The sequence below is a fragment of the Dromaius novaehollandiae genome, chromosome 5 (assembly GCF_036370855.1).
Source record: "Dromaius novaehollandiae isolate bDroNov1 chromosome 5, bDroNov1.hap1, whole genome shotgun sequence".
Classification (NCBI taxonomy): domain Eukaryota; kingdom Metazoa; phylum Chordata; class Aves; order Casuariiformes; family Dromaiidae; genus Dromaius; species Dromaius novaehollandiae.
The window spans coordinates 39,001,489-39,025,417 of NC_088102.1; the positions used below are offsets into that span (position 1 = coordinate 39,001,489).

A 23,929-nucleotide genomic window follows, 5' to 3' on the forward strand; every position below is an offset into this window, starting at 1 on the left:
ACATAAGCTTAACCCAGGCTATTCAAACATTAGCTTGGCAACATACAGTGGCCATTAAAACTGAAAGAAGATCATAGTGCCTTGGTAGAAGTAAAATAAAGTGGTGTGCATGACAGCATTAAATTGAACCATTAAATAGTGACTCCTGATAAGCTACAAATCTGACAATGAATTGAGTACAGTCACTATCCCTGGGAAATGAGAGTCATTTAAGAGGGAGAAGGAAGGAAGGAAGGGAGAAAGTGTTGATATCATAAACAGCAGTGTGTGAAACTAATTTAATGAAAGAATGACCTTAAAAGGAAAAAATGAATTGAATGCTTGTAACTAATACACACCATTGCATGCAATTGTGTTTGTCAGCATTTCTGTAACCACTAAATTGAGGAACTTCTAACTGTGCAAAAAGAACTGGAATGAAACTTGGCAAATAGGATCTCAGCCTGGAAAACTCTACAGAAAGGGGTTGTTTCTTTTTTTGAAAGAAAATTTTTTTGTGTAAAAACACACACAATAGTTCTGTAGTCTGGAGCAAAACTTAGAGCAGAATTAATCAGTGATAGGAAAGCAAACACAGGATCAACTAACATGCATGCCTTATATTAAAAAGGTAGATTAAAATCCTTTCAGAATTTTCAAGACAGTTTTTTTGAAAAGCAGATCAGCCATGTCAAAGTGTTTGGGGTTTCCTCTGTAAGTATTCAGAGACACAAACAAACATGAAGGAAGTCCGTCATTGTCTTAAGATTAAAAAAAAAAAAAAGAAAAAGAAAGCACAATAGCCATACCCAAGATTTTATTATTTCTCAGTAATATGCTCATTGTTCTACATCCCTTTAGCAATATTTCTGATTATATTACTATCTTTTCAAGAAATCTCTTCTAGAACTATATCACCCAGCATGCTCAACAGGAAGCAAGGGATTTTTTTTTATTGGACTTTAAAGAATAACCAAATAAAATTAAAGGTCTGTACTGTTAGCAAAATTCAACACCTTTCCTTTCCTTCAAGGAAACCACACAAGTATAACAAACTGCATCTACCAAGACTGGAAGAAGTAGGGAATCTACAGTGAGGAATCTAAAAGATCAAGAATATGACATTCCTTTCCTTCTGCTCCCTACCATTAAGCTTAAAAGTAAGGAAGTTAATATAAAAAGGAATACCCATCCTTATTAAACTTTCTTCGTTGGGAAGCTCTAAGGTGAACAGAAGCTTCACCCTTCCCTCCCAGCCAGCAGAGTAATAATTTATATATATTTTTAATAGAGATTCTCATCTGATAACTGATTTCAGAATCTAGAGCCTTAAGAACGTCAAGCACCACCAGATTTATGTACCCAGAGCAGCCAGACCTCATAATGGCAAAGGCTTGCATGAGAGGTAGGCCTTTTTGCCCTGCCTCTCACCTTTATGATCTAATCGAAGCACTGAATGCTACAGCTGCATCACCAATGATTTCAGGTAGCTCTCCAGAAAATATCATTATGCTTTCCTTTATTCTGCCTTCGTTCAAGGAAAACCACAGATTTTTCACTATTTTGAGGAGGAAAATGAGAGTACTAGAGAGTAATAAACAACTCTCCCCCGCATCTGTATACTTCTATCTTTTTAGTACTTAAGGCTTACCTCTGCCATTGTATCAACTAAACACTAGCAGATGATGACCAAAAAATCCCTATCATTTGTGTGTAAGGCATATAGTATAGACCGGTTCCCAAACATTCACACCGTCCCAGTCTTGCTTTCACTACAAACCTGAGAGTCAGCAGGCACAAGTGTCCTAGTCTCATTCTCCGTGCGAGTTCTCTAGGTGCTACTACAATGTAAGTAATAAATGAGATCTAGTAAACAATAAAATAATTTCATGGGGAAAGAAAGAAAAACATTTAGCTATATTCAAAAAAAAAAAAAAGAAAATCAGAGAATACAAATTAAAGAGTAATTGTCCAACAACCACAGCCAACCAGCTAAATCACCCAATCACTTTCCTCCCTTTTTAATCCCTAAATTCTACCAACAGATTGCATTATTCAGACTCTTAAGAAACAGTACCTGGCAGAAGGGTTTAGAGACCGTGGGAGACAACATTGGTCGGCCAAATTCAGCATAACAAAGATGAATAGGTTTCATCAGATAACCAGATAGAGAAAATGCAAATAGAGCCAGACGTGGCACGAGAAGACGACCTTTAGACCAAAGGAAGGAACAGTAGTTGTTTCCAAAATGAAGCATGCACAGAAGTCAGTATAACGTAAGGTACACAGCTGCCAGAGTGCACTACTTCAGAAAGATAATCTGAGTGCAGCAGTTGATAATTCTTTACGAAGAGTAAACTCCATTCTCACACTTCAGTGTCTGTGCAAAAACAGTGATGTAGCAATACCACAGTCCTGTGAAGCATCTATTGTGCACATGCTCTTGTGCTGTGCCTTTTGCATTGCATTAGGAAAGCTGAATAACATCAAAGGCGTTCTCTCATGCAAGCAAGAAACACCATACCTTCTTTTCTCTAGCAAAGCTTCTTGTATTTTTATTTACCAAAGCTATACAAACTGCTAGCTTTAATGAAATAAATAAATAATAAAGTTGGCCTTTCTTTTGAAATGAAAAGCAGAGAGATCTAAGATGTTCCCACAAAAGCACATTCTGGTCTCAAATCAGTAAAATTTTTTGCTTTTACCAGGTACAAGATGGAAGGCAAATTGCCACATAAAGCCAACTAAATGCGACTCCACATACAAATTTGGTCTCATCAAATCAAGTTCACTGGTTTCCTTTGGACTTAAGTTTCAAAGATTATTTCCTATGTCTAGTAAAAGGGATGAACTAATGTTTCAGACTTCTCCCTGCAAAGAGAGGAACTAAGAGGATCTCTCCCTTGTATTTAGTCACCATTTTTTACCAAAAAAAAAAAAAAAAAAAAAAAGTATCTCTTGTAATTCCTTTCTATTCCCCTGTTCATTGAAATGGGGTGCAAAAGTCAGTAGGGCAAGGCTTATATGATCATAGCCCTACTTCCTTAAGAAAAGGAAAAAAACCAAAAGTCACAGTTTCTTTTAAATAACATTACCATTTTATTTTTAAAACTGGATTACGATGCTAGAACTTTGCACTTTAAATTCTTGCCTTGGAAAGATTTGTATATTAGCAAAAAGTATTAAACATCACGATGCTTTCGAAGTAGGCAGTATACTTGCTCCTTGATAAAGAAAAACTGAGTGCAAGGGAGGTCCATCAACAGACCCTACCAAATACTGTGAAACAAAATAAAAGTTTCCTGACTTCATTTACTTTTATTCTTGAGAATTATAAACCTGAATACCACTACTGCTTTTGGGTCCAAGCTGGAGAGCAAAGGCACAGTGCCTAGTGCCTTGCCAGAACCAAAGGCTAGTGGGGGGATGCTGGTATGTGTGGAACAGTTCAACCTTCAAGACAGAAAATCCACAAGCATCAGATGGAGGGTTGACTAACTCTGCAAATGATACCGTGATTTTATTTAATGAAGGTTTAATAAAACTCTATTAAATCAAGACAGGAAAAGCTACGCAGAAGAGACAACAGCCCTGTCTGAGAACAGGAACTAAACTACCTACAATTAAACATTTTTATTATACAATTTGAAACTTGGTACTCCAAAACCCAGTTGTGAGTCTGATCACTAAGTCTGGGGATGACAGAGGAAAGTCACAATCTTTCATTCTCTCCTCAAAAAATCTTCAAAGACTTCCACTTTGTGCATTGGTGGACTAACCTGTATCCATTCTACTGCAGGAAGGGTACCAGCCTAATGTAAAAAAAGCTAAGCTAAACCCTCTATCCCAAGAGGGGCTGACAAGGTCAGGCATAAAGCAGGACTGAAATGAGATAAAGAACATGTACATCTAAAACAGAAGCCAAGTAAAGGGGCTCTTTTTATGGTACTGTACTAGTTAACTCTACAGTACTGACAAGCCACAGAGGTGGAGAAGAGAGACTACAGCACCTACTTCAAGCACTTGAATAAGAGGCAGTATCCAGCAGAGACTTGCATATTTTCTGAAGTATCTCTAAATTACCTGTTAGTTGGTGCCCACATCAGTACCAGAAAAGATCACTTGCTTCAGAGCAAAAATATCTGTCAATAAATTCAATGTTCTACATCTTTTACAACTTGAGGGCAGCACTTCTGTCTTTAATAGAAAAAGAAGCACCAACGGGTTTAAAGTGGCAACCACCAAAAAGCAGTAGGCATGAAGAAAAGAGCTCTGTCCAGCAGAAATACCGCCTGAGCATCAGCATGACTAAAGCCTAAGTGATTGTCATGCTCTCTCTTTGCCCAAAGTCAGAAAGGTTTATTCAAAAGTACTCCCTCTATCTTGAGCAGCCCCTACTTGAGGGACAGAAAAGACTACCTTTGATGTTTCTATCACCAAAGTAGTCCTTTGATTCTGGCTAAAACCTGAAGAGAACAGTTTGGAAATTTATTTATAGTTGCATGCAAGTAAGGAAAACCAGTCCAAAACATATCCCTACAAGAACAACCCACCTAGATACCATCACATTCAAAGTTCCTTCAGCACATCTGAAAGGTTTCCATAAATGGACAATTCAATCTCCATTCAATGTCCAATGTCAGCAACCAATTCACTTTTCATAACATAAAAAAGGAACTTTGAAGAAATACCAGAAAACAAATAGGGGGAAAAATATCTTAGGTTAGCTTGTGTGTCATGTGAGGCACCTGTACCTGGTGAGAAGAGTATCAAATTCTAGGTTAAGACACACAAATCAGTCGAGCTGCTCCAGTAGCACAGAAGCAGTACAGATGAGGATGCTACAAGTGTGAGGTGAGGTGTCTTTCCTGAACTGAGAGAGGATAAATAGTTATTTGAACTATTTGAGGTGGTGTGGTTGACCCATCCTGGCAAGTGCTTAAACAGCACTTACAACTTGTTATATTTTAATCTAGCTAAGTAAAAGTTAGTTTAAGCAGTACAAAAATAGTCAGAATTCACAAGAAATGGCTCAGTTGGACATGGAAAGGAGTGAACTGATAAACCTGACAATGAAAATTGGTTGCCCAGATACCCACATTTTTCCTGCACTCACTAGTACAGTGCTCTTCTTAGAGCAGGATCGACAAAGGTCTCAAAAACAGGAACACCCCGCACATTTTTATCGCACTGAAATAATTAAAGAGGTAGTTGCTGATTCAGTGACAGAGGGCTCTTTCTTGCCAATCTCCAGGAGCTTTGGCAATTCCAAAGCACATGCATTATAAATGGTAAGTATTTTCCCTCCCTTACAGGAAAGGTCAAAATGCAAAAACAAGCAGAAATCTTAAACCTCCACATTTTATTCCTGCCATCCCACTCCTGTAGCCATCATGTATCACCTTATCAGAAACTTGAGTGGAAAAATCATTAAACAATTACAACCAAAGACGTTACTTTGAAAGTAAATCTCCCAGTCCACCAATTCTAGTCTCTAAACAGCCCTGAACCCTACTGAACTCATTGTCAGAGGCAAACTCGGTGTTGCAAAATACAACAAATGGATTAAGATTGTTCCTGTGCAAGAAGTGCAGAACTTTCCAAAACATCTGCAATGCACTACAGATTAAGATGCACTACATCTGCAATGCACTACATCATTCAAATGTATATCTATCTTCAGCTCAGTGAATTAAAAAAAGTTTGCTTTAAAGAGGCTCTAACCTGCAGTTACTTCTTAGCTGTGACACGAAGAAATCAAAATTGAATCAGTGTTCCAAGTAGGCTCTGTCTTCAAAGTGTTGATGGAAAACACCAAAAAATTGATACCCCTCTAATTCGGGCTTATTATGAGTTGTATGATGCAAGTTAGCTTTTAAGATATCCTGTAAGGTTACAGTCACTAAGAGACAGTCAGATTTGCCCTGGTGGTCAGGATTTCTTTAACTCATCACTGGGTCTTTAGACTAAATCGAATAGTATCTGTACAGACAGCACAGGCTTCTCCTGAACTTTCAGAAGTGTTTAGTGTAAGAAGGTCTATTTCATGTAAACATTTCTACCCCACTCAAAACCTGAATCCAATACTCAGGCTCTGGGGACAAAGGTTCCCAGGACTCAGCACTCGAGATCAGCATCCTGGAACACTACACCGTACTGCAGGGACATAAAAAGCCAAACGTCAAGCAGAAACACTGCTCAAGTATAGTTTATTTTCATGAAACAGCCAGTCTTGGAAGGCAAATCACCCCCAACTCTGGTTACATTTCACCTTTTCTACTTTGTAAAAGGCCACCAGGAAGGTTTGTGAAGAACCTGCTGATGAGATGAAAACAGGAAGGCAAGTGTACTGAGAAAAACTTTAGTCCCTCTGCTTCACTCAAGCAAGTAAAAACAGCAATGTCACAAACAGCTAAACATATCTAGCAGTTCACTGCTCCTGACAGAGGATGGTCTTGCATCCCTCTTTCTCCTGCTCTCAGCCTTACAGAGCCCCTTTTTTTCTCTTGCATCACCTCTGCTAATCACCGGGCTCTGTCGGAACCCAGTTCAACCCACCAGCCCATAAGAAAGCTACCCAGCTTTTGCAGTGTTTGTTTTCTAGTAGGGTGAGCATGACAAGCTGGCGCAAAAACAGGGCAATGACAGAACCGGTGCAATGGACACAGCAGGAATAGAGACCTGTGAACTTTTAGATAGGCTCTCTCAGTCTCAAAAAGAAAAAAAAGGCAACGCAACACTTATTTCTGATCCTGACTCAAGACTTAGCATTTATCATTTTCACCCTTGAACTGGACACACAAATGAATACCACTGTGTAGAAAATACAGGTTCAACATTCCCATCACAAGCAGAGAACACTAAACAATCACAACTGTGAACAGCCTTTTTTCAGTACAAAGACTAGTTAAAATATATGCGGTGGTCATTTATAACACAAGCCAATAACTATTGATCTCAAAAGCTTACAGATTAGTTCAGATAGGGAGAAAAAACAAAACAAAACATCCCCCCCCCCACAAGAAAACAAGAAAAGAATGAACTAAGGAGATAATTACCATATGTTCTTAGGGGGAAAAGCAACCTTTTGATTCCAAAAAAAGGAAGGAGATGGGCATTAGGTTGTGGGGAAAAAGCAAAAAAGGGGGAACGTAGAAGTACCTAAAAATACCTGTTAAATACTTAAGTTATTGCTTTGAAAAAAATATATATATACGTAAAAATGACGTGAAGAGCTGCCCCCAACAATTCTCTAACAATACATATTAGTATATTATTGTAAAGACAGTTTCAGATACACAAACCTGCCTAAAGAAAAAAAACACACATGTATTCCAGACCCCCTCTAGTGGCATAAGGGCCTCACAACAGCCTCATTAATCAGGAATACATGTAAGCCTTTCAAGGTACTGTTTTTACAAAACAAGCAATACACCTGATTTCAGTTTAAAGTCCACCTGAAAAATCAGCAATACTACAAGAGTTCTAGCATCACTTGTTAACTCATAATCATGCTGGACTTTAATTAGTTCTATTTTAACAGCGCTTCATATGCTATCTTGGAGGAGCCAGCACATCACTTTCAGATCCTATTAGCACAGTGGCAGGAAAGGGAGAAAGACCCATTTGCCGCACTAATTCTGAGCCAGAAGGATATCAAGCTGGGTATGAACCTCAGAAAAAGAGGCAAAACAAAAGAAGATGCCTGCATTAATTAAATCTGGGTGTGTATCCTGACTCAGGTAGCAAAACTAATCAAATTAAGACTATTTGAAATGAGCACAATTTTTCAGAATTCAGATCTGTGCAAATGTCCACAAATTTCCTCATGTATGTCAAGGAAAGCTGGCTTTTCAATTACCTTCTTTCACTACAGTAGCTGAGCATAAAGTACTCCCAGCTTCCCATCAAAAAGTTAACCAATATCAGAGTAGATGAATAAACTCTGCTCATAATCTGGACCCTTTCTGGCCCTAAAAATATTTTCTTGTAATTTGAAGAAGTGTTTAGTGTTGTCTGACCAGATGTGGGTAACACTGGCTCTCCTGGCTAAAGGCTTCTAACAGCAGGCAAGGACGCAAATTCTTACAAAACCCAAATGGAGAACGGTGGTATATTTTGGAGTAAAATATTTCTGATGCTCTAACATACTAAGATATCACTACTCCATTCAAGATTTTAATGCTATCCCAAAACATTCTCAACTTGCCAAGTTTGCCTAATACTGTCACCCTAATAAGGTACAGACAAAGGAATTAAATACCCTTAGACATAATAGTTACATTAGTGATCCATTCTGCACTGAATTGTGGATGCTCTTGCATTTATGCTCATTTAAAAGGGAAAAGGAGGAAGACAAACAAGAAGACATTTCTGGGTGACAGGATTTTCAGCGTGACATCCCCATCCCTTGCGATAATGTTGCTAAGTAGCTATATTGCAATCCTATCCCTGTGGCATCAAGAAGTTGTTTGTGGATGTTGTTTTATTTCTGGTTTCAGCAAGAGGACAAGAGAAGCTCTTCTGCCTCCCCCCAGTCCCAGATGCATGGGCTTACTGTTGGGAAACAATAGCAAGAGGTTATAAATATGAGGTTATACAGTCACTATCCACTTAAGTGCTCTGACCACTGTGGATGCTTGGTTCAGTAAATTACATGAATTTTGAGCTCAAAGTTCTTAAAAAAACTTATACTTCTCTAGATTGAAGACAAAAACAACAGAAAAATAGAAAATAATATTTCTAAGTGTCTACCTTTAAGATACTCTTAATCTGAATTTTCAGAAGTGACAATTAGCCACAGTTTGAGTTATTGAAATGTTTTGATCAAATTGAGCATCCAGAAATGGTGACCTTTGAAAACATTTAAATCAGTAAATACCTCTGAAAATTTAGAGCTAGTAGTTTAAAGTTGCATGTAATGAGACAGCTATATGCTACTGAATATTGTACAAGTTATGATGTTTATGGCAAATCATCCTTTATCCAACAGTGCATCACACTAAGCTGAACAAAGCTAAAAAAACCCCTGCATCTCATCTAAGGAGCCTCTGCTTGATTAAAAGCAAAAATTTAACATTAAGCCCTATCTCCTTCAAATGATGAATGCCAGCTGAATCCTGTGGGCTCACCAAACTTCACCTACATCTGTAAAGAGTATCGCCGTGACAGTATTGTTAGCTGTAATATGTGTTATGAGATGGTAATACTAGATACAGTGTTACTATGGGCCCCAAGCAGCTAGTCTTCAGAATTCCCGGCTTTCATTTGGTTTCTGGATTTTGTGGGGGAGCAGCAGAAGGATTTCCAGGAATAGTCTGCAGTTATGAAGAAAATTAAGCAGTGCCGTCACCAGTTATAGTCCGCTTTCATCTGAGAATTGACAGAGAACAGAACAGTAGCTGGGAGAAATCGGAGCTACATCAACAGTTTACATGAAGTGTTTACTAGCCCCAACTTACTAACCACTGACAGCGATTTCGCTTTTCATGTAGCAAAGCGGGAGGAGTGCTACCAACCTGTGTAACTCACCAGAAGTTTCTACTTTGGCAATCCACAGCAAAGATCTAAGAGTATCTACACTTCTTCCCATTCCTCCCACACATTCAAACCCTGGTCATAACCTCACTACCACACACAGAGTGACAAAACATCTAAAGTTTACCTGACCTAGCCATTTCTACTAGCACCACAGGTGGAATGATACAGCTGGAAATGATTACCACAGGATTCGGAGAGATTACATCAATATTGAAGGAAGGGGGAGAAAAAAAAAAGAAAGAAATTTTCCCTTGACAGCTGAAGGCATTAAACACAGTCCCTTACAAGTGAACTTCATGCCTAGCAATGGAAATAAAAAGATAGGCTTGAGGAAGGGATAAGCACATCTAGCTATTTTATACCATCTCTACGTACTGCTCTATTCTACAATTCCAACAAATTAATACTTCCACACCATCTCACCCAAAAACCTCTGTTCCACCCATCCTTCCCCACGCCTCAAGCAGTACTGCATTTTCTTGGATACTGATGACAGTATAAAACAGAGATACAAACGTTCAGAAAAGCAAAGATTTCCACCATTAGCAGGCTTCACCGCCAATGAGAACAGCAGCTGATGCAGTAGCTCTTCCCCCGCTCTACTAGAGTTCTGGCATGAAGTTATGCAGGCAGCTTCCTGTTTATCCCTAAATTATAGAGAATTTGGCCCTGCTTAAGCCCATCTCCCTATTAAATTTCTCATCAGCCAAACAGCTTCTGATACGGTTCATACCTGACGCTACATTTTGTATCTTTTCATATTAAGAAGAATAGGGAAAGCATACACAAACTTACCCACTTACCAACTTCAATGCTATGTAATGTCTATCACAAGTACTTACAGCACTATGTGGATTACTTCACCCTTAAGACTTTTTTTTTTTTGAATAATTAAGTTCACAGTATGTTTATCCAAGAAGATATTATAACAAACTAAAACTCACAGAAGAAAAACCTAAACTGTGGCTTCCATTTGTCATTGTGTTTGGAGCTAGGATTACATCTGAACTGACCTACAAATTAATAAACTTATTTCCTTGTAAATCAAAGTAAACTGCCCTCAGATGTTTTAAAAATTAATTTTAAGTTTCACATTTCTAGATTAGGAAACAAGATCTGCAGAGATAAATGGGAGTTTTGGCAAATGCTCTGTTCTTTTAAAAATAAAATTTAAAAAGCCCTAAAAATCTAGGCTAGTTTACTTAAATATGAGAAACTCAGGTTTTGGCAGCCCACCAGCCCGATCCATACAGCTCACTCTGAAAAGTCCTTTTTCCTAAGAGTTTCTTGGGAACAAACCATAGTGGCACCAGAATGCTTTAGGCCATTTTCTTTCCCACAGCCAGTGATACACTTCTCACCACGCTACAGGCACATCTCTGGTCATGCAAAGGAGGAAAGTCGATAGCTATCCCAGAAAAGCAGCAGCTAAAAGCAGGATCTTACCACCTGCATTTGTTCAGGTTACAGCTCGCTCAGCCCAGGTCTGAGGCTCTAAATATCTGTCTACAGCATTTATTCTGACAGAAGCAGCCTGCTCCTTACTACCCAATTTCTTCCGAGTGCTGGGAGGCAGGAAGCACATGCCTATCTTACACAAGGCACCACACTGACTTAGTAGGTGCAAACACTGTAAATTCAGTGCTGCAGGGATCAGCTGTACGGCACACATGGGGCATGCCCAGCTGTAGGGGGGAGTTGTGTATGAACAGCATTCCCCTAAGCGTGGAAGAAGCTGTGTGACCTATGCACCCAGAAGCTCAGCACTATATTTGCAAGATGTCTTGTTCACATCTGCTTAACCACCACCTTTTAGCTTGTTAATGGGGAAGATTTACCTTGACCAGATGAGGACCAGAAAAGAAAATCTGAATTTAGACAAAGCCTTGGGGATGACCATGAGGTTATTACATAAGGCATCCCTTACACCTCCCCTTTCACCATTCAAGAAAGACTGTAGAATTCATATTTGTGAAAGGTTATTGTGTGTGTCACACTGGTGCTAAACCTGTAGGAATATGAAGTACTTGCCAGGAAGCATTACCAATAAGAGTATGTTATAACAACATTATATTTGGCATCAGAAAGAACAAAATCACAATACAGGTGGAATGTATGGCCCTAAATGTGTGAACACAGACTATCACAGCACGCATATACTAGCCCCCAACAAGCCGACACCATACATTTTGCCTTGCATTTATTAAGGCTGAGGAAGAAGGCAAGATGGCATCTAGCTTGAGGATCTTCAGAGTATTCTATGTCCTGATTGCTGCTACACTCCAAACAACAGCTCATCAATATCTAAATCAAGAAACTTTTGGAGATCAAAGTCTTAAGAAGAATAGCTAAAAATAACAAAAGATCACTATTTTCAGTTCCAGAAAGCAGCTGTTACAATTTGTATGAGGAGAATTGCTTACTCAAATGATCTACCCCTGCATTTATTAGAGTCACTGCTGGTATCTTTAGAGATAGTTAACTCCTCTGTTTATTCCTGTTAGCCCTGTATAACCTGTCCAACTATACAGGGTGACCCCTTTTCACTTAGCTGCCCAAGTTAAAGACTTCATCTGGATTTTGCATCCACATAGAATTTTTATCAGTACAATTTATGCCACTGTACCAACATTACTCTTCATATAGTCTTTATATGTGTAGCACAGAAGATTTTAATAGCTGAGACTACTGCCTTGTAAACACACTGCCACCTATCTTCTCCTCCTTTCACTTGTCTGTAATTATTCTTTGTATACTGACATTCACAATTGAAAATAAACAAATATAAAGGCTGAAAAGAAAAAAGTGGAGGAATACATATTTACCTGAGCTGCTCAAAATTTTTCTGATATTAAGATCAAAAAGCAAAATTACATTTAAAATCTGAAAGTTTAAAAAAAGGCTTCAACAGAAGCTTAATCACTTCTGCATGCCAAACTCCAGTATCAGACATTGCACACGTGCACTTTACAACCTGGTCTAACAAACTTAGCCTCTTACTTTCGGTTGTAAATTTATTCAAAATCCTGCGCAAATCTGGGGGCACATAATACTGCCAAACTGATTATCTAGGTGTCTAGAAAGACATATGAAACTCTTAAATAACGAGTAAAAAGCTGACTTGACAGCAATCCCTAGTCTCAGCTACTGAAAACTGAGTTGGGTAGAAAAACAAACTGCAACCTAGGCAGTGACCACCATGGCTTCTACCAATATTAGCTAGCCAATGCTTTATCTATAATGATGAGAACTTGACACAACAGCCTGAGTTAATCCTGCAATAGTGAAGCCAGACATGCTTCTGGAAAATCACTTACCTTAATGTGGAAGATCTAGCCCTCTTTTGAATCAAATTAGATCATATGTATGGAAAAGAATGTTAACTATGCAAAATTACTTAATTTGGCATTACTAATATTGCTGTTAACTTTGTTATGCATTTTCTCTTACCATTTTGTGTTCTGACTTAAAAAAAGATGATGTGGCATACTGTCACCTCCCAAGGGAGAGTAGCACAGCACAAGACCAAGTCAGCCAGATCTTACCTCTGAGGTTTACGAATGTCCCAGAGTCCCACACCTTCTTTAGAGTTGGCAGTAGCCAGTAATCTGGGTTCTACTGGATTAAACATCACACTGTGAAAAGCTGATGGGTAGTGTGCCAAGCAGAAGGGCTCTGTTGAAAAAGTTGAGATTTCAGACGTCAGAACAAACAATGCATATGACTGTTTGATGAGTTTGGCAGCTTAATATAGAAATAGCATAACAAGATCTGAAGATATGGAGACATGTTCAAACCATTTCTAAAGCTGACACAGCCACAGCAATATAAAAACTGAGGTTTTAAAATCCACCCACGTATACATTAACTTTGTCCAAGTATGGATAAGGATATATATTGGATTTCAAGACACCATTTTGCTTATGGAAGGTTTCCAGAATTTAAAACTAGCCACTTACAAAGATGAAGTATTTGAATCTTCTTAAGGTTCATGACCAAACACTCATCTAATAAGGACTATATGAAGGGCTTCTGAAAGCTTTCTAGCAAAGACCATGTACACCTGAAAGCCTCCCCAGCCGTTCACAGTCAGCCAAACTAACTGCAGCAGCAACTGCTTATATGGAAGAAAAATATTACAAAAAATGGGATAAGTTTGCATAGAAAGTCAGCTCTAAAAGAATGGCCAACTCTGAGGAGAAGAGGCCCATTACGTCTTTAAGCGTTATTCAGCAGTTGCACAAGTTTACAAGCAGAAGGGGGTTCTTCTACCTATTTCAACAGTTAGCTTTTTCTGTTCACACACAAAAAATATGCTCATCCAGGCTCTCTTCCTCTCATTTCAGTTAGTGTAACAAACTCTTTGGCCTGCTGCTCTGCCCCACTCATTATATCAAAATACTGCTTCCAAGAAGAGCAGACTAGGAAAAGCTGACCGTGTCATCCTGCCTCTTTCTGCCAGCTTTACTGCTTTGGGCATAGTCGAAGTCTCTTTGTTATCTGTGTCTTTTATAGCATACTACCATTCTTTCACTCAAATAAGAAGGAAGAATCAATGTCTCTTTTGAGCCAGGGATGATGCCATTTTCCATTCACTGTTTGCTTTGATGCAACTGCTGTATTGCTCCCTCATGCTTGGGAGACCTCGCTACTGTCCTTATTTGGGTCACTGTGTGCAGGCGCCTTTGGCCTCACAAATACCTACAAAGACACTTCATTTTCTTTCTCCATATCCCTCATTTAGGCATACAAAACATGTCTGAACAGACAGTCCTCCCAAATTCCCAATACCTACTGCCCATCATGCACCCGAGACAGAATTAGCATGTACTTGTCCTGTGTCTTCCTCTTATGCTCTATTACAAGCTTTTGGGGGCAGGGACTTTCTTATCTAGCATTCAATTAGCAGTCTCTGGCCACAGCTGAAGCTCACAGGTGCCATTAATTGTTGTAGGAGGTACAGAGAAAGGGAAGAACAGGAACAAACTTTTGTTCTGCCAGCCACCCAAAAGCTTTAGACTGGTGTTGATCTGCCAGCAGTTTCAAATAAGGTTTAACAGCAAAACTGACGTTCTATATTTGCATAATCAAATCAGATCCCTGCTGGGACCTATGATGCTGTACTATTAAAACAGCAGCCCCTATTGAGAAACACTGGCTTGCATTAGCTGAGTGGAGAAACTGAAGCATCAGAGAGCAAATGGAACTCCTTTATTTGGCAATTTTAAAATAAACAGTTTTAGTTTGTGCACCTTCGGTTAGTCAGGTCACTGTCACTAATTACTGGTGTTTTCCTTTGCGCCTTCATTAGAAATAGCCTGACCTAGTACCACAGTGTTCTTCTAAGGTATGAGAAGTTGCCTTTCAGCCTGTCCAATTAAAGAGAGATTACAATATCCAAACTAATGAGGTGCTAAGTCACATTAATGAAAAGTAGGGGATTTAGTTTTGTTATTGTTCTTTATGCTGATTTCACAATTGCAGCGCTCATACACTGGAGCATGAAAATGTTTGTTTCTCAAGGGAGGAGCTCAACACCACTCCTAACAAAAACTAGAAGAAAATTTGTAACAATACTATGCAAGTCACTCAGCAGCAGAAGACAAAGAAGCAGAAGACTGGAATTACTTTCTCAGCTTTTTTAAATACTCTATTTTAAACCAGGAGGTTATTTGTGAGATTTTAATGAGTTGGACAGTCAGGAATAACACCCGCACTGGCAGGCACAGTGCCCATTCCCATGACAATACCATTGTAGACAAGGGGATTACCTCAGTGACAAGCGTTATATTTTGTAGTAAACGCTGGCAGGGCTTATATATAAACTCTGACTCAGGACTCCTTACTTGAAACCCCCTTACTTGAAATTCAGAGAAGTGAAGAAGCTACCCCAAAAGAACCTCAAATTAACCAAACCAACCCTTCTTCACTGTTTTCACTGATGCAGCCTTCTCTTTCAAAGTCTCAGCAACAGTTAAGCAGTAGCAACGATGAACATGATTTAATTGTGAACAAAGAAAGACAATCCTCATTTCATACAATTTCAGAAACTTAGATCAGATTGGAGATCACCGCAAGACACTGAACAGTTTCAGCCACACAGATGCATTTCAACAGTGTCCAGTTCCACCAGTCGTTGACTTCCACTGTCAGCAACAGGTAGTTCTCCTAACAGAGGCAGATCTTTACAGTGCAGAGTTAAGGAGAAGGCAAAAAAGGAGCATTTTACCATTTTTAATTTGGAAGCTATATTCAGTGTCTGGTCTAACCACTTGGATATTATGAAAGTACAAAAACAGAGATGAAATGATACTTGGATTTACCAAAGGTAAAACAGTCACATCAGACTAACTTGATCTGTTTCTTTGATAAACTAACTGACCTTTTATTCAGGGGAAATATGGTAAATCTAATCAAGACTAATTTCCCATGTGGTACAGTACTGAGTTTAGCTGCAGGCAATGGGGATTAACAAAGGGAGTTGCATAGTGGGTAAGAAAGTGGCTAAAGGGAGGACAACAGTGCACTGTGCTAGTGGAGGACTTCTGAGTGAGAGGGAAGTTACCAGTGAGTTTCTCCAAGACTGTTCCAGAGACGAGACAATGTGAATATTTTTATTAAAAACCTGTGACATACATATACTGAGTGTACGCACTATTTTTCAGAGTGCTTCTATAAAATTCCCAGACAGGACAGAGAACTGTTATTGCAATTGCACAAGAGAATCAGAATTCACAGGAACAATCAGACAGTATTGTAGACTGAATGTCATATTATTATATTTCATTTTATTCCTATGAGGGCAATATGCCTGAGGTAAGGAGGGCATCAATAGGAAACCTACTCTAGGATAGAGTATTCTGGATGGGGAATTAACAGGATAGACCTCATTCTGGTTATTCACAAAACAAAGCCCTTATGACACCAATATCTCTAAAAGACTGCTACAACACAAGGAAGTACGTTTTGTTTCAGCTTTCAAACACTTATAAATACATAAAAGCTGGAAATCAGAAGATTTCAGTGTGATAAACAACTTTCCATTAAGACCAGTAGAGCCTAAAAATTCAGGCAGCTTACAAAAAAGATGCAACTTTATTCTAGCTTTAAGGGAAAGGAATCAGACTCTGTAATTCTAGAGATCACTTAGGTTTCAATTCTCAGGTTGGTGGTCTTTAGAATGGGGTATACACACAATTTCATTTGCTGAAGTAGTCCTCTCCCAATTTACGTAAGCACAGTTCTAAACTTAGATTCTTCAGCCTTAAAAGAACAACACAGACGGTAGCATTTTGAGAAGCTGCAGTATCCAGTTCAGTTTTTGAAAACAAAGATGAAGTAGTAATTCAGCTTATTTTGTGTTATCACATTAGGGCTCTAAGTTTCCATACAAATACAAGAACAATTTTTTTTTCTAGGCAATAAAGTAATTTTGTTCCGTCATGTTAACTTCACAGCTCATAAGAGAACTGGAAAATGTCATGCACATGAACAGTTTTCAATGTCTCAGCGAAGTATATAAATGGATTTAGAAAATTTTTCAAATGAAAATAATGGTTTTGTAAATTTCCTATTTTTTCTTTATCCCAGGCTATATACAGAAATAGTGTTGTAAGACAAACATGTAAGCCACAGTTCTAACTGCTTTCAAGTTTAGCAAAATGTTTTTATTGAAGGAAAATGTCCTCCACCATTGCTTCTTTAACTCAAGTTAAAGCCTATTCATACCAAGTTCTATGATAGTCCACCATACAGGTAGGTACTTTATAAAGTCATTTAAAACAGCAACAGTGGACTATAAAGACCAGGACATGGCTATCACCAGCCACAAGAATTATAATAATTCCCCAATGATCCCTGTCTCAGTTTTCTCACATAAACATAGCTTTTGCCTTCCCAAGTTCTTCCTAAATCAAGGATCATTTCCATCTATAGCTCTCACCTCCGTGGGAAGACTCTCGGATGTCCCAAATAAGAACCCGGCCATCATCTGATGAACTGGCAAAGATGTTATCGTTTACTGGGCTCACTGAAAGACCATATACTGCATCTTCATGGGCAAACACATCCAAGGTCTCAGTGCTGGAAGACAGACACACAATATCATTCTTTCTTCTTTTACTCTGCTTTAACAGCAGTTGTTTTAAAAGGCAAATAGTATTTACATTTTAATTTATTTGGCAATCCTTAGTGATAAGGTTAATGCTACTCCAACTAGACACAAGGCTCTTGTTATGAAGTTAAAAAACACATACAGTGACCAAGACATATTATGAGGGGAAAAAAAACCCTCAGACCAAAAGCCACATAGGAAAAACCACATACTAAAAGCTTTAGAATCCACAAGAGGCTATGGAAATGATGTTTTAGCAGATCCAGCTTGGGAGGCGGTAACAGTAAATGGATCTAGGGACCTGCAGATGTTAAGTTTTTACTACTTAATCTGAAAAGGAAACCAATACAAAAAAAAAAATTCTTAAACACAGCCTCTCTTTCACCCCAAAAGTTAAGTCAAATCTCACAGAAGAGCAACTTTCCACCTGGCTCTTTTGATAAGTTTTCTTGGTTCTCCAGGATAGACCAGACCTAATTTTTTCCACTTAAAAAAGCAGCAAAAAGAAACAAAATAAAAGTAGTTCCCCCCCAAGTGTCTAGCTTTCAGCCATCTATCACAATAGAAAAAGTAAAAGCCTATTCTCCACTCTTTTCAGAACCTTTCAGATCACCTTGAAAAGGAGGAATATTGAAATAGTGGCATGAAAAGAGAGGCCAAAAGCTGAAATACCAAGACAGAAGATTCTGGGCTTGTTCTATTTCTTTGGGAGAAGAAAAAAAAAAAACAAAAAAAAAAACAAAAAAACCCAAAAAAACACCACCCTTATTTCTTAAAGAAATACTGTTTGTATACAATCAATGTAACTGGTGGAAAATCCACCAAAGAGATCCTGTGTAAGATGAGTGCCTTGCCCATACTGCACTTGTTGTTCTTAAAGACTAAACTCTTAATGAAGAGACTAATGAAGAGGCCAAATAAGCAGTAACAGAAAGGGTCATTTAAGAAAATGAAAAAGCAGTTGATAGACCAAGTGTATACGCTGTTATCCTTCAAGGAGACAGTGTAACTTTCTAGAGAATTCAATCAGAATTCCATGTGTCAGATTAAAGAGGCTCCTTTCGGAAAATCATGCAAACAGCACTAGAGAAATGAATTCTATATGTGTTTCAAGAGGACCTAATGTACCTAAACAAAAAAAAAAGTCTGATAACCAAAGCATATTAAAAAAAATACATATAAATCAAAAAGTCTTGTTAAGACATCTAAGCAAGACAGTATGAACAAGCATTTTCTATATAAAGTTATCAAGGACAAGGTTCTTGCAGAAGCTTAAAAAGTCAGAACAAATAACGAACATCAACGTCTTCTAAAATTTTGATATTTCCAGATTTAATTAAAAAAAAAAAAAGTCCACTGACAGACAGGTAGACAAAACACAATACTCCTGAGAACATGTCTGAAGAGCAAAACAAAGCTGCCTCTGCCCAACTCTCAGTTAAGATTTATATAAAAAGGGATATAATGTATGATGAAAGGCAGATGTACATTTGGATCAATTCAAGACAAAGAGCTTTGAACAAACCCAGCAAGAATTATTTCCAAATTATGTTAACTAGGACTCAGGCAACACAAAAGATTTAAGGTTTTATATTTCTCTGTTCTTACATTTCTCTCTTCCTGTTTTTTTCTTTTTATTTGATATTCTCAAAGTCAAGTTACTTAAGTGTCATTGCTGAAATCTGTAGGAGTTATGAGGACAGACAAAAACTTTAGCTTATGAAATTTGTACTTCATAGGTAGAAAGCTCGAAAGGGTATGTTATCTTGAGAATTCCAATCTAATACATCACCACTACTGTATTAGTTATATTTTAACTAACCACCTAACCTGGGTGTACCGCATCAAAGCCTAATTCACAATGGCTTCACAGTTTTGGTAAAAAGTAAACATGAAAACAAATATATTTCATATTAATGTGGAGAGTCAAGCAGCTGCAGCCAAAGTTTTAAAAGGTAATTAGGTGCCTAAACACTAGCTAACCCAAATACAAGTTAGGCAAGTGTTTTGAGAAACAAAACAAATCTTTATGCGCCAGAACACCTATAAAAATCTAGCTCTGAATCTACTCAGAACATCTATGCAGCCTTCAGGAGAGCACCTGTATTTAATAATCATTCTCTTCTCCCCTCTTTCCCGAGTTCAAAATGATGCAGAACCGAACTGCTTAAAAATAGGGGGAGAAGGAGGAACACATCATCCCAGAAATGAATTTGGATTAAGAAAAGGCATGTTTTGGAATTAAAATAGACTTTACTCTTCTCCCAGACCATTAATTTAAAGCAAAAAATTGCCTCCAGTGACTTAACATTAAGGGAGCTCATGAATCAGTGGAAATACGAACTGTGTATTTACCTTTCAACATCATGGAGTATAACTTGCTCATCATTGCCTATAAAGAGAAATATAAACACTTAACATCATGTTCTGGTGGTTAAAAATATCATAGTGAAAAAAATACAAGCCAATAATCATTTTTTTCATTTTTTATTTTGAGGATGAAGCAGAGAGAAGATGAGTTAGGTTGCCAAGTGATCAGCCCTCCACCCAGCTATGTGAAAGGCTCCACCTAACACTTGCAGTCCTAATCAAGTACACCAAATCACTCTGTCTTCTAATACTCAACAAATATATCTGCTGAAGTATGTTACTGATGATTTGTTGTTCAGTTTGATTTTGAGTTTTGGGACATGCGCAGGAAAGGGAAGAAAGTAATAAGCAACGGCAAAACACCTTTAACTCCCACGTGACTACATCTTCCTGCTCAGAGAAGGCTACCTAAGAAAATAATGGTGGGTAGAAAGAGATGCCATTATGGTTTTAGGCAGAATGCATTGGACTTAGGGCTCAAATGCTGTCAATCCACCAGTGTTCAGGGTTTTACAACCATTGAGAAGGCTTGAATGTTACAGTCACTGTAATTACTTTTACATTAACAAAAACCAAGCCAAGTAACCATTCACTCTTCTTTGATAACATCCATTGTATTCAATGGAAACTAATCACATGCATGCAGACTAAGAGGGTCACAGCTTTAAAATAATCCCATAGACTCATGTGCCTCTCCAGCTATAGTGACAAGAGTATTTTTTTCAGTCTCTGCACTAAACACTAACTTACCTATATTTGGCATCTCCCCTTTAGAAATACTTACCAAGACGTACATTTACATTTCATTCATTCCTAAAAAAAGCAGTATCTTTGTGATTAGTATGTCTTTGTAGTTCTGATGCCAAGTTGTGAAGGTCTTGTAATGTAAACAAGTGTTCAGTTGACTCAGCTTTGGTTTATCCCATACACATTTCTATTTGTTTGTCCCAAAAGAAGAAACATGAGAGAGTTTCTCTTGGATTAAGGTGCAAGATTTTTCTACATCCACTTGCTCTTTGCACAGGCTCCTAGTTAAATTGCGCAGCCTTAGACTACTGCAGTAGCTCATCTTTTCCATAGCACAGTAAACAAGCCACTTATAAATGTCCTTTGATCATTAATTGCAATGGAAAGTGTCCATTATACACTACAGGTAAGGTTTATACCTAGTAAAACTACACTAGTACTTATGTAGTTCACCAATGAAAAACATGGCCAAGTTTTTCCAGAGATTAAATTTTCCTCCAGTAACCCCTGCTCCCCACCCTCCCTAGAATATGCACAGGAGAATCATTCTAGTTGCCTTGCTTCAGGCCCCTAGTCATCATGGGATCGGCTTTCCCCATCCATCGCAAGCTCCAAAATAGGAAAGAGAGAAGGGGGGTGGGGGATAGCCACAGCTTTTCTGTTTTGTGTGTGAGAGGAGAAAGTGGTGGCAAAAATCCAAGCACAGTCTGCTCGTTTTAGATGGGACACCCTAATTGTTTCTTGTGGTAAGGATTCATCCCTGAACAGCCTAGTGGGGTTCCCACTTACAGTGTTTTACTTTAATATTTAACAGAGAGAGACTTCACTCTTCATAGAGAATAACTGAGTTGGAACTGTATATGCACCTCTCCCATTTATAATCTCTCTTCTTTTGATAACTGCAGTTATGATGATCAAAAAGACAACCAGCATCTGCTATTCCCGTCGATTACACCTGTGAGGATGAAATAGTGCACAGCACAGTTTAGATGGCCTAAGCCCCAGATCTGTCATAGAAGGCCTCTAGAGAAACAAATTCAGTACCCTGTATGTTTATTTCAGCTTTTCATATACCTAAGATCAAAAGAAAAATAAAAAGTCCACAGAGTTTACCAAAAGGGGATCTTTTAGATTTCACTTGAAATGCTGCTCTATTCTCAATGCTGGTGGACAGAGAAGGGCATATAGTACTCTTCAGGGATGGGAACTTCTTTGGTACCTTGAGCCAGCTTTTTCTCCAGAGATTATGTGCAGAACACTGTCCACTCAATTCCTGCCCTCCATTTTAGAAATGGCTACATATGGTGCATGCTTCACATGCACACAAGAGGCTTTGAAATTTTTTGGATGCAATTCAATTTATACTGAAGTGGAAAATCCTTTCTCCTCTGCTATCAAGAGCTACTTTAGGGAAAGGTCCTCAGATCTGTAAGTCATTAGTTGTGGGCAGTTCTCTTTGCAGAATGAACTAAATTCTGTGCCCCCTGCACTAGCTTCCATGCTCTTATTTTTCTAGTTTACTGAATTATTCTGAATTCCATGCTTTGAATTCAACTCCAACTTCAATATTTCATAGAGAAAAACAGTTCTTAGGATCTACACTTCTATGAGACCTTTTAATGATCTGGGAGAACGTTGTTGAAGGAATAAATACAGCTAGCCCCATTTTACTAATGAAGATAAAACAGATGCTAGATCTAGGCCATGCAGCAAAATGATTGTTTCCAAAGGATCCAAGAGTCAGACTCACAGCCCTGCCAGATGAGCTCTGTGAATCTTGGTAGAGCAGCTGAAAGAGTTCCTGACTCCACCATTGGAAATAATTTCTGGCAGAGGCACAGCGTGTATATGTGGACAAGAGGAGGAGAAAGAAAGACGAGAACAGCCAGTTTATCTGTGCATCAGCTGTCATAGCTCATCTAATCTGGCATCTTAGCAAAAATCCATCATAATCAATGATATAAATCAACTGCAATGTTAACTGTAGTGGCAAGGCACAGACAAACCATTCTGCTGCCCTTCCTGTGACAACAGCATACTCTGACAGCATGGCACCATGGACAGAAGGTTGAGTTGAAATTGGGAAAGAACCATTACAGAAGCTCCAGCAAGACTCAGCACAGGTTATCTGTCAGTATATCACTTGAATATTCATGTAAGGTTGCATTTGTCTAAACTGAAGCTAAAGCTAAACAGACTGCAGCCTAGAATTTCATTGGAATTACTACAGGCCTCATGCAGATACATTAATCTGAAAACAGTGTTGACCGTTGTCGCTCTCATAAAACCAAAACCAGCTCCAAGAATCAAGACAGGCATCAGTATTATACAGTTTTGGTCTTTTTTTCCATCCCAATGTTCAGTACATCTGTATCACTTTGCCCTTGAGATTTGACAATTTGACACGGTCTTAAACCTTGTCAAGCCTTTTTTTTCTTTTCTTCTTCTTCTTCTTTTTGAGATGATTTAGTTTCAGCACAGCATTAAAGAACGGTAAGTTTCCACCACTCGCATGTGCTTAGAATCAGTCTATAGCATTGACTTACAGTTTACAAATCTTGGTGGAGAAAGATAAAAAAGGACTCTGACCAAGCAGTCTAAAAATAACCTAAAATAAGCCTATCTATATGTTAATGGAGATGCTGATGAAGGATACACATTCCCATCCCTTCCATAATCAGGTCAGATAGAGAAATGAAGTAAAGCAGAAAAGTATGGTGACTGCATTTGGACAGTCTTCAGTGAATAAGTATTTAAATGAGACTCCTTTTCCTTCTCCTCTCACTCAGTTTTTCTCCTCCCCACCCTAATGCTTTGAAAAGAAGCAGTGAGGGGAAAGATAATTTAACTAAGTTCTAGGTTTATTACCCCAGAACAAGTACATGTCTGCTTCCACCACATGTCTCTCTTTACATTGGCTTTAAGGCGGAAATAAACTTTCTGCTAAAAATTGGATTTATGTCCAAAAAGATGATGAAGAATAGCAAGGCTCATTACAGCCTAATGTGCCAATAGTTTTAAAAGGCAGATGCTTATCTGGCGAGTACTGAAATGAGATCTGAGAAAAGGTGACCCACCAACAGATGGCAATAGCCCTTCATTACCAATCTAGGGGTGCATTAAAATTAGCTACAAGCAGTAGGGTTTTTTAAATACCAGCCTGGAGTGCCAGACAGGATG

General features: G+C 38.4%; 1 protein-coding gene across 3 annotated transcripts in view; it reads right to left on the reverse strand.

Annotated features, from left to right (window-relative positions):
* DCAF5 (DDB1 and CUL4 associated factor 5) overlaps nt 1-23,929 on the reverse strand; it is a 75,649-nt gene that overhangs the window by 40,030 nt on the left and 11,690 nt on the right. For all 3 annotated transcript variants that reach the window (XM_026095786.2, XM_064512505.1, XM_064512504.1), the window contains exons 3-5: nt 19,988-20,024; nt 17,462-17,601; nt 13,065-13,194 (exon numbers count right to left, since the gene is read on the reverse strand). In XM_026095786.2, the coding sequence (XP_025951571.1) occupies nt 13,065-13,194; nt 17,462-17,601; nt 19,988-20,024 (307 nt within the window). The remainder of the gene's footprint in view (nt 1-13,064; nt 13,195-17,461; nt 17,602-19,987; nt 20,025-23,929) is intronic.